The 14194-nt window shown below is 36.3% G+C and overlaps 1 protein-coding gene across 5 annotated transcripts in view; it reads left to right on the top strand.

Moving 5' to 3' along the window:
* LOC149063627 (paired amphipathic helix protein Sin3a-like) overlaps positions 1–14194 on the top strand; it is a 70056-nt gene that overhangs the window by 52679 nt on the left and 3183 nt on the right. For all 5 annotated transcript variants that reach the window (XM_089255886.1, XM_089255882.1, XM_089255885.1 and 2 more), the window contains 4 exons: positions 3736–3905; positions 4036–4221; positions 6659–6825; positions 9553–9874. In XM_089255886.1, the coding sequence (XP_089112012.1) occupies positions 3736–3905; positions 4036–4221; positions 6659–6825; positions 9553–9874 (845 nt within the window). The remainder of the gene's footprint in view (positions 1–3735; positions 3906–4035; positions 4222–6658; positions 6826–9552; positions 9875–14194) is intronic.

Here is a 14194-nt window from a genome sequence, read left to right on the forward strand (position 1 = left end):
ATTTGTTGATCATTTTTGTCGCACCATGGTCATTTTTCTGCACACGAGGGCTAATTAGACAAGGACCTACAATTTATTACAGATTCCGAATGGCAGGCTTGTGTTTTATACTTAACGAGAGGTTGGTGCGCTAACCCCTTGATAGAGGACTCCGTGGTAGCAATCTTTTTCTGCGGTCATGTCATCATTTTTGTTGTACTGTGTGTCAGGAACGTTTTCTGACAAGGACGAACCAGGTATCGAACTGGCGACACCGCTAAACATTCCTTGGTTTTTAGGCGAGTATCTTATCGACCTGGGCTACCACGCCCCCTGGCAATTTGTTTGCTAAATCCTTATGCCTTTTGAAACTGCTGAGACTATTCTGTACAAATATGTTTGGTCTGTGCTAATACCTTGAATCGAAAACTTGGATAACTCTCCCTGTTGAAATAACTTTTTTTAACATTTTTATTTCACGTATTTCTATATCTTTACCGATTCTCCCTGAAAATGTTTTGGGTCCCGATGTGCTGCCGTCAGTATGTAAAAACAAGTGTCGGAAAGATAATTCGTTCATATGCAGTAAACAGATAATCCACTGCAACGGGTCATCTAACCTTTTTTCAAGCAGATGTATGACACCTCCATATGTACCAACATTCACATTAGTTCCACGTCACACCCAACTGCCACCAAAGACTCCATAGATATTTCTGATTCCAAGAAGAAATCGAAGATTGCTTGTTCTGTGCATTCAGATGTGCCAGAAGCTGGTGCTTCGACGATGGTTCCATTATCAGTGGAATATGCTCCTCGAGAATGTTCTGTCGATACATTTTTCTGTCCTTTTCTGATATATAATTAAAGTTTTATCCTTCCGTCTGTCGAAGTATAAACCATTTATTTCTAGAACTTTGGTCACTCATTGGTCGATTAGGAAGCTTTTCTCTCGGACAGGTATTTTTTTATATTTGGGGCAAATGCACTCTTCGATGTTCTTACACTTGCAGGATGAAATAAATGTCAAACAATAATTTACGGCGAAACTCTTCTAATCACTTCTTTGGTATTTTAGGGTGTGATTTGAAAGATTTTTGTATTTCATACATGATGTGCCTTTCACTCGTTTGTGTTGGACAGAAGGAGTGGAAGCTCTTGACCATATTTCTTCAATTTTTGCCATGACAGTGTCCTCTAGTTCTTTATATGTGGGCTCTTTATTAGTTTCATTATCACATTTTATCTTATAGCAGTTTCACTCATAGAACTTCATAATATCTTTGTAGGTTGGTAATTTATTGCAATTTAATGTCACTTGAATCACGAAATAACAGACATTTCCACTTTGAATGAGTATGATCCATGATGAAAATGGCGCAGGCAAGCACAACACAACCTCGCCTTATTTCCGCCGGAGTTATGCGAGGAAACGTGCTGGCATAGAGTATCCCCACTCTACCCACCCATCCACCCCTCACAACTCTAAAGTGACGAATTGTTTATATTTGTAGAAAGTAATGTAATTGGTCAAAACCCTAACTGAAACCTACCTTGAAAAAAAATTAAAAAATATTGAATAAAAAGTCAAATATATTGAAAAAATCAATATCAATCTGGAGGCAGTTACACTAATCAGAATATTAAAAAAAAATCACATGTGTTACTTTGAGACCATTTAGTACCTTTTTATCGCTGCGCTCCTTAAAAAATTTGAATTTTTTTTTTTTGACCCACCCTTGTACAGTGGCATGAGGAATTTACTAAAGTCAGAACTTGGGCCATGTTTGGTTTAAAAGAGGAAAAAGAGTTTGGAAACGGCTTCCTCCTCCAATTTTTCTCCATATGAAAAACGTATCATGATAAGTGTGTGTCATGGAAACAATCCAAGTGTCGATTTAAACTTACAAAGCTCTTGCGCTATATTGCTCATAATGAACTTGTCTTCCATTTCTTAATCTTGGTCATCTTCATGGGGCATCACTTCGGTTTAACCCTGCCCTGTCGATCTCTGAATTGCAATAAGAAACAGACGATATCTTTCATAACCTTTTCAGCAGGCTTGTGTACTTAGGCACACATTGTGGCCAGAAGTTTTTCCTACACAAGATGGCTGTTCCTATCTTTAGAGTTTCCACAGTTCTAGCAATGACACTAATAGCATCAGTGAAATTTATCCATGACTTCAAGATGTTTCCTGCATTTGCATCTTCTTCGATTGCCTGTACAATCATCAGGTAATGTGTATAGCAAGCCCTAAATGTTCACATAACATCTCATCGAGCAGCTGAATGCTAGATATGGAGTTGGAAGGTATGTAGAGGATATATAAGCTCTAGAAAAAACTTTAGAAGAGGTTGTTATGAAATGACTATTTAATACATAATTTAATAATTGGTTTGCTGTATTTTTAAATTTATGACATCCATATTTTTATGGGCATCTTTTTCTCAGCCACCTCGTTGGGCATTTTTCCTGTTGTGGCGTTGTATTTGTACAGTTTCTATATTTTTTTATTCAAGAATTAACACCGCAACAGTGTTTTCCAAAAAGTTTAACGGGAACTATAAGTACAAAAAACTGAGAGTATAGAGGGCTGGCTGAATATATTTTTTAAATATATATTGACCACTTCCCCCCCCCCCCCCGGGGACATTCACAGTCTTATTCATTGTGAATTTGTCTCCAAGCAACGTTATTTTTCAATTGAAAGGGATTACTGAAGTGAATGAGAAAGTATTTTTTTCCAAACCCCCTCCCAAAACACTTGAAGAGAAATGTTTATACACAATTCTTTGTGGTACATCAGATAAACGGTTACACCATCTTCAAGTGGGTTTTCGTCAGCCCTCCTCCGGAGTGCCAGTCTGCTAAAGGTTTCAATTGCTGTTAATTTCTAAATTCTTTTGTCAAGCATTGTGGATTTTTTTATTTCATCTGCATCAGAAAAACTATGAAAAATTAGTCATTCTGAACCAATTTCTGTGTCAGGTGTATTAATGTGGTAGGGGGTTGGTTATATTTTGAATTTCAATGCTTAATCAACTTATTTTTGAATTATATTTCATTCATTTTGTCCATTTTATTTCACATTGTAGCAAGTTGATGGTTTTAATTATACACTGGTCAAGAAAACTTTAAAAGTTTGTTCTATTTATGCTTGCTCTTTCATGTGATTGATTGTCTGGGGCAGAGATTCTCAAACTGTGCCCGTGGCACCCAACTTTTGTCAAGGTTGTCGCAAGTGCCAGCTCTGACAAAGGTTTTTTAAGTAGACTCTTTGTTAAACTGTTCTGGGGAGTTGTGGATAAGCATTAATTAGGTAAAGGGGTGCAGTAGGTGAAAAAGGTTTGAGAACCCCTGATCTATGGAATTTATTTCTAGTTTCGCTTCATAAGTTCTCAAGTTTAACATGTTTTTATTTCGTGAAAGCTTCATGAATATTTGTTGTTTTTTGGCATTGTGATGAAAAGTAAACGTGTATGCGTGTGCACATATTATTTAGATTTATTAATATTCATGTGTACTTTGCAATCGCCGAAGCAAATTTTTATTATTGATGTTCAATGATATGTCATGATTATTATGCTAATTATTAGATATCCTGTGATGGAAAGTTTGATTTAAACCCCAATTTGAAATTATTAAAATTAAATGTTGCTGATCTTGTAGCAGCCATGTGTGTATGTGTGTGCATAGAATGTCGGAATAAAATAAAATGTGTGCAAATCTGAATATTCCAACTTTATTTTTCAGATAATATTGCTGTTGAAGCTTACTATACAACCTTTCTGGACATGGTGAAAAGTCTCCTGGACCAGAACATTGATGCTAACCAATATGAGGATACATTAAGAGAAATGTTCGGGATTGAAGCTTACTGGGGATTCACCCTAGAGAAAGTTGTTCAGAATGTAGTCAGGCAGGTAGGTTTGTGCGATGTGCATTCTTTGTGATATTTTGTAAGTACCCTATAGAAGATATATTTTGTGTTCGCTTAGTTATTTGTAATTTTGGTTTTCTATAAATAGTGTACATTTTTTTTTTATCACCTAGTTGCAACATCTTGTGGCAGATGATGCTTGCACACAATGCACGAACATGTTCTTGGAGGAGCAGAAAAACAAAGCAACTGGTGGTCCGTGTGCTACATCATCGGCGCGCCTGCCAGCAGAACTGGCTTATCAGAAGAGATCGGAGCAGTCTATGAATGATGAGAACTACTATTATAGAATCATTATAGTAAGTTTCCACTAATGCCTAGATTTTCTAATGCAAGTGTAAGTGGGAATATTTTATGAGATATTTTTATACTATGTGAAACAGTACCTCTCGATATGCAACCAGTCTAAAACTGACAGTTTTCTTAGTTGTATGAAGTCTCACGTAATTGTATGAAAAAGTTTTACCTTTATTGACTTCTCCTTTATGCTTCCTGTGAATGTTTTTTTTTTAAAATTAGAAAACAGATTTCTCCAGTTTTAATGTTCTGCCATTTATAGTTTTTCTCAATTTTAAGCAATTTGAGCTCAAAACAGTGCTCACTTTCTAAACACTAACGAAAGTCAGTTTTCACATGAACAAATGAAGGATTCCAGTTTGTTTCCTATGCTCTCTTCCTTCTCAGGATAACATAACATGAAAATTCAAGCATTTACCATATTTCAAAATATGGAAAACATGTCAGCACCAGCTAGAACACGAAACAAGCACAATTCTGACAGCATAAATACATTAGGACCGCACATACACTCAGAACATACATTCTGGCATGTATCAATTCGTTAGAAATTCTGTAGAGAAATATATATGAGGTGCATGTACGGTTAAGTACAGCAGAACCTTGTACTCTACACCCCAAAAGTATCAATGAGCATGTCAACTTGAGCAGATGTCAAGTTAGCTAAGTTTAATTTGATCTTGCCTTCACAATTTTTGAACATCATTTATGTCATGTACTTATATATTGTTGAACAATTCCATTCTACTATGTATTAATTATGGTGGGAAAAAAAACAACTGTTTTGAAATATCTTTTATTTGTGAATGAGCCAAGCAGTTGTCAAAAGTTAAAAAAAAACTTTTTTGAAAAAGTTAAATATTTCTTAAACTTAATTTGTTTTTCATTTGTTGCTTTTACTCATTTATTAAACAAACTTAAAAATTTTGATCTAAAAAAACTTTTTTTAAGCTTACTCAACCATCTCTTGTTCAAATTTCAGTTCTCATCCACGTTCATCTGTGACTTACATAGTCCACAGGTCGAGTTTCCAGGTTCCAAAAAATAGTGACCCTACCCCCAAAGTAAGAGGAAATATTTTCGACTTACAAGTGACAAAAAACACGGAAACAAAGAATTGTAGAAATATGTGACAGAAATGTCATGAAAATTTATTTAGCTGTCCAATCGTCTACCAACTTTTAAAAATTAGTGGTGATTAGCACATTATAAATCGTCGTCAATTTAAGTGGGATTTAGCTATCTTTTGTTGAGTTGGAAGTTTCTGACTTTTAATTTGGTAGTATGCCAACCATGAGAATAATAAATATCGAGTTGTCTGCATGTTCAGTTATCGATGTTCTACTGTAGTAGTAGTGTTATAAAATTTTGGCCTGCTTTGTTAAATGATTCTGCCCCTTGATTGTTCAAACTTTATCTTCAATGAAATTAATTTGATTCAAAGGAGTTTTAAACGCGTTTTAAAGGCAAATGAGTTTTTTCCTTCTCTCACTGGTGTACATGTTTTAGTCCTACAATAGAGAACAGTCTTGAGAACATCATGGACTAAAACCATAAACAAAAACCTTTGGAGGGAGGAGGATTTTTGAAACCACAAATAAATGAAATATTTAATGGGAGAAAGGTTAATTTACAGTAAACAACTCTCCTCCTTTCAATGTTGTCTTTGTTTCGTTTGTTTTAGACCATAATGTTCTGAAAAATCACTCTCCATTGTAGGGCTGAAATGCATAAACCAGTACAAAAAGGAAAATTTTCATTTGCCCTTAGAAATTTCTTAATTAAAACCAAAGTTTCTTTTTGGGTAATAAAATTGATTTAACCCTCTCAGTGACAATTACAAGATGTATCATCTAACTTGATGCTTTTGTATTTCGGCAATTATGAAATATCTTACCTTCTTAAAACCTGAGCTCAGGTACTTTTTCAGTTTTATTCTCCTAAACATGTTTTCCATCCCCCTTTCCTTAAGCCTATTGATGAACAGATAGTGGGCAGAGTCAGCTATTGGTCACGTTTTGATAATTGAAGAAAAGTGCCATGTTTGAAATATATTTCCTCTTCCTTTTGTGGTAGTACAGGAATAGACAAATATGGAGTCTTTTTCTTCCTTGATTTTTACAAGCATGATGGGGGTATTAAGTTGGGGGGAAAAGAAGCACTGTATCACCTGCAGAAAATTTAGTAAGTCTTCTGGGGGGAAAATGTGGCATTTTACAGAAGGTTTAATTATTTCCACTGTGCTAGTTATGATGTGGATCAATGAAATTTATAAAATTTCTTAAAGGGGTTAGTAAAAAATGCATTACGGCTCACAAAGAAAACATCCCCCCCCTCGTTTTCTGTACTTATCATTTATTACTCTATGAATTGTAAATATTTTCTTACAACATTTTTTTTCTTCTATTATTAAATGCTTACATCCTTTATTTTTAACAGTACAAAAAGGAAGGAAAACTCACAATCGAGCTGTTGGACACAGAGACCGACCAATCTGAAGAGCCGTACACTCATAAGTGGTCAACCTTCTTTGCGGACATCGAGGATGAAGCAATGAAGAATTGTTTAAGGACGAGGTTTGAAGACCGACCACCTCTTTTAGCTAGGTGAGAATCGTGCATTGTGTGTGCTATTTGTGAATGTTGTTGAATTTGTCACCTTTAAATTTTTCAAGCCTTTTATTTCTTTCAAAATATAGCTTTATTTTTTCTGATTTTCGACACTTGTATTCTCTGATAGACCACAACTTGCCCATGTCCTAATCGGTCATCAAGAATTTGCATAATTGTAAAGCTCAGAAGTTTGAAAAACTTCATTCTCAAGACTAGTATATTTTTTCTTTTAACTAGAAAGTGACTTCCTTAATTATTATCACAGTTGAGAGTATAACAGGGCTGGACAAATTGTAATAAAATCTAGGCGCCAAAAAAATTTTTCCCCAAAGAAAAAGGTCCAAAATAATGTTTCTTTTGGCTTTTTCAGGCATAGTGGCCCTATTTCATGTTGGCAGATAAGCTGCTATAAATTCCAAATGTTGTGTGCTACTCTCAACCTACAATTTAGTAACTACATAAAGAAACTTTGGCACCACTGCAACCTGGGATATTTCCAGGCCTGATGTCGATCAACTCTCACTAATTTGATAAATATAAAACCAGGGTGTGCCAGATTATTGAAACCACCAGCAGGGGTGGGAACTCTGCGCCAATTGCGCCGCACTGCGCCAAAACTAATATCTTGCGCCATCCTGCTCCAATAGCGTATTTTCGCATTTTTCTGCGCCAAATAGCGAATTTTGCTTCAGTATGCCCGGAATTTCGGAAAGAACGCCAAAAAATTTTTGTTCCTACTAGCCACGAAACGTTTCTTTACGAGAAGAGCGTGTTTTATTCCACTATACTTAAACTATCGCTTTAAACTATCGGCCCCTGATCGGGCTTTCCATCGCGAAACCCCGATATTGTCCGTGATCGTGGAATTGAAGATGGTTTGCAATGCCTTTCAGCTTTAAAGCGCAAATGCGAGTCAGTTGCCGTTTAAAAAAATGTCGCCTCTGGAAGCAGCAGAAATTACTGTAGTCGATTGTCATTGTGTTAAATCCCGATGTTTCGTGAAAAAAATTTTCATTCCGGGAGTAAAAAGCGCATGTTCGCCGAATTACGAATGTTAGTTTAGAAACTTTGCCGAATAACGAGCGTTAAATCGCCAATGTTGTCGAATAACGAGCGTTAAATCGCCAATGTTGCCGAATAACGAGCGTTAAATCGCCAATGTGCCGAATAACGAGCGGTAAATCGTCAATATCGCCAAATAACGAGCGGTAAATCGTCAATCTCGCCAAATATCGAGCGGTAAATCGTCAATCTCGCCAAATATCGAGCGGTAAATCGTCAATCTCGCCAAATATCGAGTATCGGATCGCCAATCTCGCCAGATAATGAGTGCTGGATCGCCAAACATCGAGTTGTTTCCTCTGAAATTCTCTCCCATTTTGCAACAATTTCTTTCCAAGTATAAAAAGATTTAAAACTTATAAATTTTTTTTAGCTCATTTGAAGTGCTGCTGTTCCAGACAGCAAATAGTGCCCTCAGTAAGCAAAAATCATCTTAGATAGACGGGTGCAAAAAATTTTATGACAGCCGCTCTTCCAAACAAGGTGTCAAAAGCCTAAAACACCAAAAACAAAAATCAAGCTGATGAAAAGATGTTTGATAACAAAAGACTGCAGTTTTATTTTGAAAAGGGTTGAGGGTTAACGAAAATATTCTTGTTAATTTCACTGCTCCAATTTATAAATATCTGCTCCGAATCCCATATTTTGCTGCTCCAAATCCCGAATTTGCTGCTCCAAATCCTGAATTTGCTGCTCCAAAACTGCTCCAAATCCTGAATTTTGCTGCTCCAAAGCTGCTCCGAAATGGACTTGGTCACTTCCCACCCCTGCACCAGGTTACTGAAAGTTAGTTGAAAACACGCTTTTGAATAATATAAACGCCTATGCTCAGACATGTAGTGAGATGATTTCCTCTCTTCCATGATCAAAGAATACCCACCTAAAAATGCTGGGTTATAGAGAATCTACTGTAATTTCAGTTTGAAACTTCTTTCTGTTACTAAAGAAGCAAGACAAAACCTAAAAATTTAAAACATAAGTCCAAAGAGAAGGCAATTGTTTTATCAACTGTTTTTTTTTTATAACAAATTTAGTGGAATTGAATGGCTTTTATCAATGTGATACTTCAAGTAACAAGTGTTTCAAATTATTAGTAATCAAAGATACAAGCGAAAAACGTGTTGAAACTGCACAAAATTGTGAATTCATTGACTCCCAACTTTTAGTCTGGAGTTCACAAATTCAAGGTGCTAGGCTGACTAGAGAATTTTTATTGGCCATTAAAATTTTTTGTATATGATTGCTAAATTATAGTTCAAGGATGAAAAAAAAATTTAATATCATTAGAACACATCTTTTGCCATGAGGAGGAGTTGAGCCCTGGTAAAGTGAAAAGAATTATTCAGGATCGTTTTTCTTGATCAAAAACCATGATCGTTTCCCCCCCCCCCTCCCAAGCGAAATTTTTTGGGAGGGGGAACAGTTCTCTTTGTAATAAAGCAGTGGTTCTTAATGTTTACACTAGACCACACCTGCCAGTGAACTCTGATTGAAATTCTCGCACCCTTTTGAAGGGGGAAAAATATATATATGTGGAATCACATAAATTTCTTGCACTTTCTAAGGTTAACTTCTCGCTCCTCCAGGCTGCTTAAAAATTAATGTGATTGAGTTAATAGTAGTTTCTTTTTTTCCTCAAAACATCTTTCCTTTATTCAGGAATGCACGCAGGCGGACGCAGCATGTGAGGAACATGGAGAAGACAGAAAAGATGAACCAAGTGGGTGCTTCACCGAGTTATGCTGCTGAATCCGAGTTGGATAGCAAGTTTGACTTGAGCCGTCTGGAGGACAGCACAGCTGGTGATGCGGTGAAAGGTTTAGTGGGACTGAATTCAGATAAACGAGCAAGGACTCCTGAAGATAGCGATAGCCAAATGCATACAGAGTGTAAATTTAATGTAAATTCCTACAGGATGTTATTTGTTGTGCATAGTGAAGGTTTCATCTACAAAAGGCTGTGCCTCTACAGAGCTAAACAGGTAAATGCTTTGATAATGTTTGTGTGAGCATCAAGATATAATCATATCTTTTCATTCAATATGCTTGATTTTCAATAAGCAAATTGCATAGTCCTCTAAATATAAAGAGGAAGGGCAAGCGTAGCCCTTGGTAAAAGGAGTGTATTTTGTTGTGGTGAGATAAAGGAAGAGAATTGTTGTATTTACTCATATATAGGATGAGGTTTTCATTTTATTTTCATTACTTTTAATACCTGTTATTACCTTGAATCCTGAGTGAAGGATTTGTTGCAGGTTTTTTTTTTCAAACCGTCTATAGCTCATGATGTAATTATAGCTTACTGCTGGGCCAATCTTTAGAGATGGGTCACCCCTTAGACATATGCATCAACAAGCCATTCGAAGATCGTGTGAGGAAATTGTACTGGGACCAGCTTACTACTTCTTTTCGTACATGCACCTCACAGACATTCCACTAACAAAGCATTACATGCTGGAACGTGTTGCATGTGTGGCCCAACATATTTATGTTGCCAGAGTTGTGCTTATTTCGTGTTATGCTGGTGCTGTCATCTGTACTTTTTATTTTGAAAGATGGTAAATGTTCAAATTTTCGCATTTCAAAATTTTCACAAGTTTTCACAGGTTTCCCTGCTCGCTAGTTGCATGGAATAGTATACCTCTAGAGTGCTGATGTCAGTTGTTTAAGCCAACAGATCTGAGGACGATGCTTTTTGTAATGAGATTAAAAATAAAAGAGATTTGTAGCAAAACCTTGAGGGCGAGTCCGAGTGGATGAAAGAGGATTAGGTGCATTAAAGTGCATTTTATGTTATGTGTTAATAAATGAAATAAGGAATTACATTAATAAATGTAGTTTCTCCCTCATTTTAATCTCTAAAATCACATCTCGTCTATGCGAGAAAATATGGTATCTGGGGGTTGACCCCGATTAGTTTTTGGTACCAATTCACTTTCATTGAGTCATCAGTTTAGTTCTGCCTTCATGCTACAAGGTAATTTTAAAAGATGTCGGAACAGATCTGAAGACAAGTTCAACAACAATGATTTGAAGGGGGAATACTGCAAACAGTTTGTAAATGATCACTACTTTATCTGAAGAAACAGGGGTGGGAACTCTGTGCCGCACTACGCCAAAACTAATATCTTGCGCCATCCTGCTCCAATAGCGTATTTTCACATTTTTCTGCTCCAAATAGCGAATTTTGCTTCAGTATGCCCGGAATTTCAGAAAGGGCGGCAAAAATTTTTTGTTCCTGCTAGCCACGAAACGTTTCTTTACGAGAAGAGCGTGTTTCATTCCACTATACTTAAACTATCGCCTGAAACTATCGGCCCCTGATCGGGCTTTCCATCGCGAAACCCTGATATTGTCCGTGATCGTGGAACTGAAGATGGTTTGCAATGCCTTTCATCTTTAAAGTGCAAATTCGAGTGTTTCCGTTAAAAAAAAAAAGTCGTCACTGGAAGCAGCAGAAATTACTGTAGTCTTGTGATTGTGTTAAATCCCGATGTTTCGTGAAAAAAAATTTCATTCCGATAGTAAAAAGCGCATGTCCGCCGAATTACAAATGTTAGTTTAGAAACTTTGCCGAATAACGAGCGTTAAATCGTCAATCTCGCCAAATAGCGAGCGTCAGGTCGCCAATCTCGCCAGATAATGAGTGCTGAATCGCCAAACATCGAGTTGATTCTTCCGAAATTCTCTACCATTTTGCAACAATTTCTTTCCAAATTTCTTTCTTTCCATTTAAAAACTTATTTTAGCTCATTTGAAGTGCTGCTGTTCAAGGCAGCAGATAGTGCCCTCAGTAAGCAAAAATCATCTTAACTCTTTAACGCCCAGATAGAAAACCTGGGAGGGTCATGAAAATACCAAGTTTTTTGTGTTCGAAGTGGACTCGTCCAAATTTCGGCCACTTTCCCTCTCCCCACCCTTTCTCCATGAGTTTCTATTCATGCCACCCTTTGCACTGACGTTCACCCTTTCATTTCAATGGATTTTCGGGAGATAATTTGTCTATATATATATCTTCCCCGTTGGTGACAAAAGCCCACCAAAACATACCCATACCCCCTAGCTGGGCCGACTTGAGGCGGTTATGGGCATTAACTTACTCGGCCGACTTGGGGCGATCTGGGCATTATAGAGTTAAATAAACGGGTGCAAAAAATTTTATGACAGCTGCTCTTTCAAACAAGGTGTCAAAAGCCTAAAACACCAAAAACAAAAATCAAGCTGACGAAAAGATGTTTGATAACAAAAGACTGTGCAGTTTTATTTTGAAAAGGGTTGAGGGTTAACGAAAATATTCTTGTCAATTTCACTGCTCCAATTTATAAATATCTGCTCCGAATCCCATATTTTGCTGCTCCAAAATTGCTCCAAATCCTGAATTTGCTGCTCCAAAACTGCTCCAAATCCTGAATTTTGCTGGTCCGAAATGGACTTGGTCACTTCCCACCCCTGATACTGTCATTCATAGCATAACATGAATGAAAAATCCACTAGAATGTAGATTGGACAAATTCTCTCATCAAATTTGGTATTATTTCATTTTTTTTTCTTCCTTTGAATGTGAAAATTTTTTCCCGTTTTTGAAGTTTTTCCTGCTTAAATTGATTTTAAGATGGGTTGTGGAAAGCAACATGGGAGAAAGGCATTGCTACTGTTACTTAGAAAGGATGCAATGTTACTCTCTCACACATAGCTGTTGATAAATTTGATAAGTTATTCAAAACTTTTCTGGTTAGCAGAATGTGTTTGAGTTTGATTTATTTCATACTACTATGTAAAAAAAACCAATTTCAATGAGTTCCATTGAAATACAAAGTTTAGTAAAAACTAAATTCAATTTCAATTCATTCAATTTGGTAATAATCAAAATTCAATGTCCATTTGGTCTCTGTCTAAAATTATTTTGGTCACTATTTGGTCTCTTTTTTTAACATTTTGGTCACTATTTTCACTAGTTTTGAGGCCATGATCCATGCTGAGCCCTGTATGCATCCTTTTCATTCTCAGAAATTATTTTAAATGAAAATTAATTTTTTTTTTTTAATTCACAGAATCCATATCACACTCGTTCTTCTTATATGTAGGTTTGCTCACGAGTAGTTCCATCTTATTTATGCCTAACCAGATTGTCAGAATCGAATTTTATTATGATGACGCTGTAGGTTGGACCTTTGTACCAAAATACAGTGAAATATGAGTTTTTATCCAATACATAGATGCTTCGAATTTGTTTTTCTCTAAAATTTTCAATTAGGGAGTCAATATCTGACTCAATCTATGTGCATGTAATCCTGAGTACCGGAGCCATAACCAGGATTTTTGTGAGGGGGAGAAGGCGGAGCACAATGATTTTACTGCCTGATCACTGTAAAATTTCATGAGTTTACAACGGTGTTTTTGTTCCCACCAAAAATTTACCACCCCCCCTTAAATTTTGCAGTCAGGGCAATTGTTGTAAAAATTGTTTTTTTTTTTTTCCTTTCCTTTTTTGACACAAAATAAAGTGTTCCAGACTGCCACGAAGCTGGGCTGGAAGAGATCTCTGCAACGGGATGTCCAGTGACAAAGTTCTGGCGTTAATTCATTCAGTCAGGGCAATTGTCCCCCTTCACATTCCTGTAATTCCAGCCCTGCTCAGCACTGCGATCATGCAAAGCAACTTTCATACAATGTTTTAGGTCTTATTTAGAAATCCAACCCTTAAACTGATTTTTTCTATAGAAAAGCTTTTTTTCCAAAAAATTTCGTTAGTTTCAGAAAGCAACTGCTCCGCTAGGTATGGCTTTTTAAAACCACAGCATGAAGTACGGAAACTATTTTTGTTAATGTAATCTGTTTAATCCCAGTTTCTTAATGTGTATTTTGGCATTGAAATCACTGGAACATTTTTTTCCATTGAAGATAGGTTTCCGCTTAACACAGGTTCCACTGTATATGATAATGATAAATACGTGAAATACAATATTCATTTCTATAATCATAATTTTCTTTTATAAGGTGGCAAAATTATTTAAATCATTTATTTCAGTGATCGATAAAAAATTCAAGTAGGCTTCGTTGAAGGTATAGGGACAAAATGGCACACTTTTATAATTAAAAAAATCAGGATGACAAAAAATATGGAAATATCAAACATCAATGGGAAAACAGATCTTGTGTTCACACTATGCAATCCCAAAAAATCACGGTTTCTCCCCTTTTATTTATACGACATGTTTTCTTGGGTGTGAAACATTGCATCACATGATAAACCTCATATTTTTAAAAGTCTGGAAATCTGCACCCCTATGCCAATAGCGAGC

The sequence above is a fragment of the Pholcus phalangioides genome, unplaced genomic scaffold, assembly GCF_987345545.1.
Source record: "Pholcus phalangioides strain wild (caught in Gottingen) unplaced genomic scaffold, Ppha-v1.0 ptg000172l_1, whole genome shotgun sequence".
In the NCBI taxonomy this organism is placed as follows: domain Eukaryota; kingdom Metazoa; phylum Arthropoda; class Arachnida; order Araneae; family Pholcidae; genus Pholcus; species Pholcus phalangioides.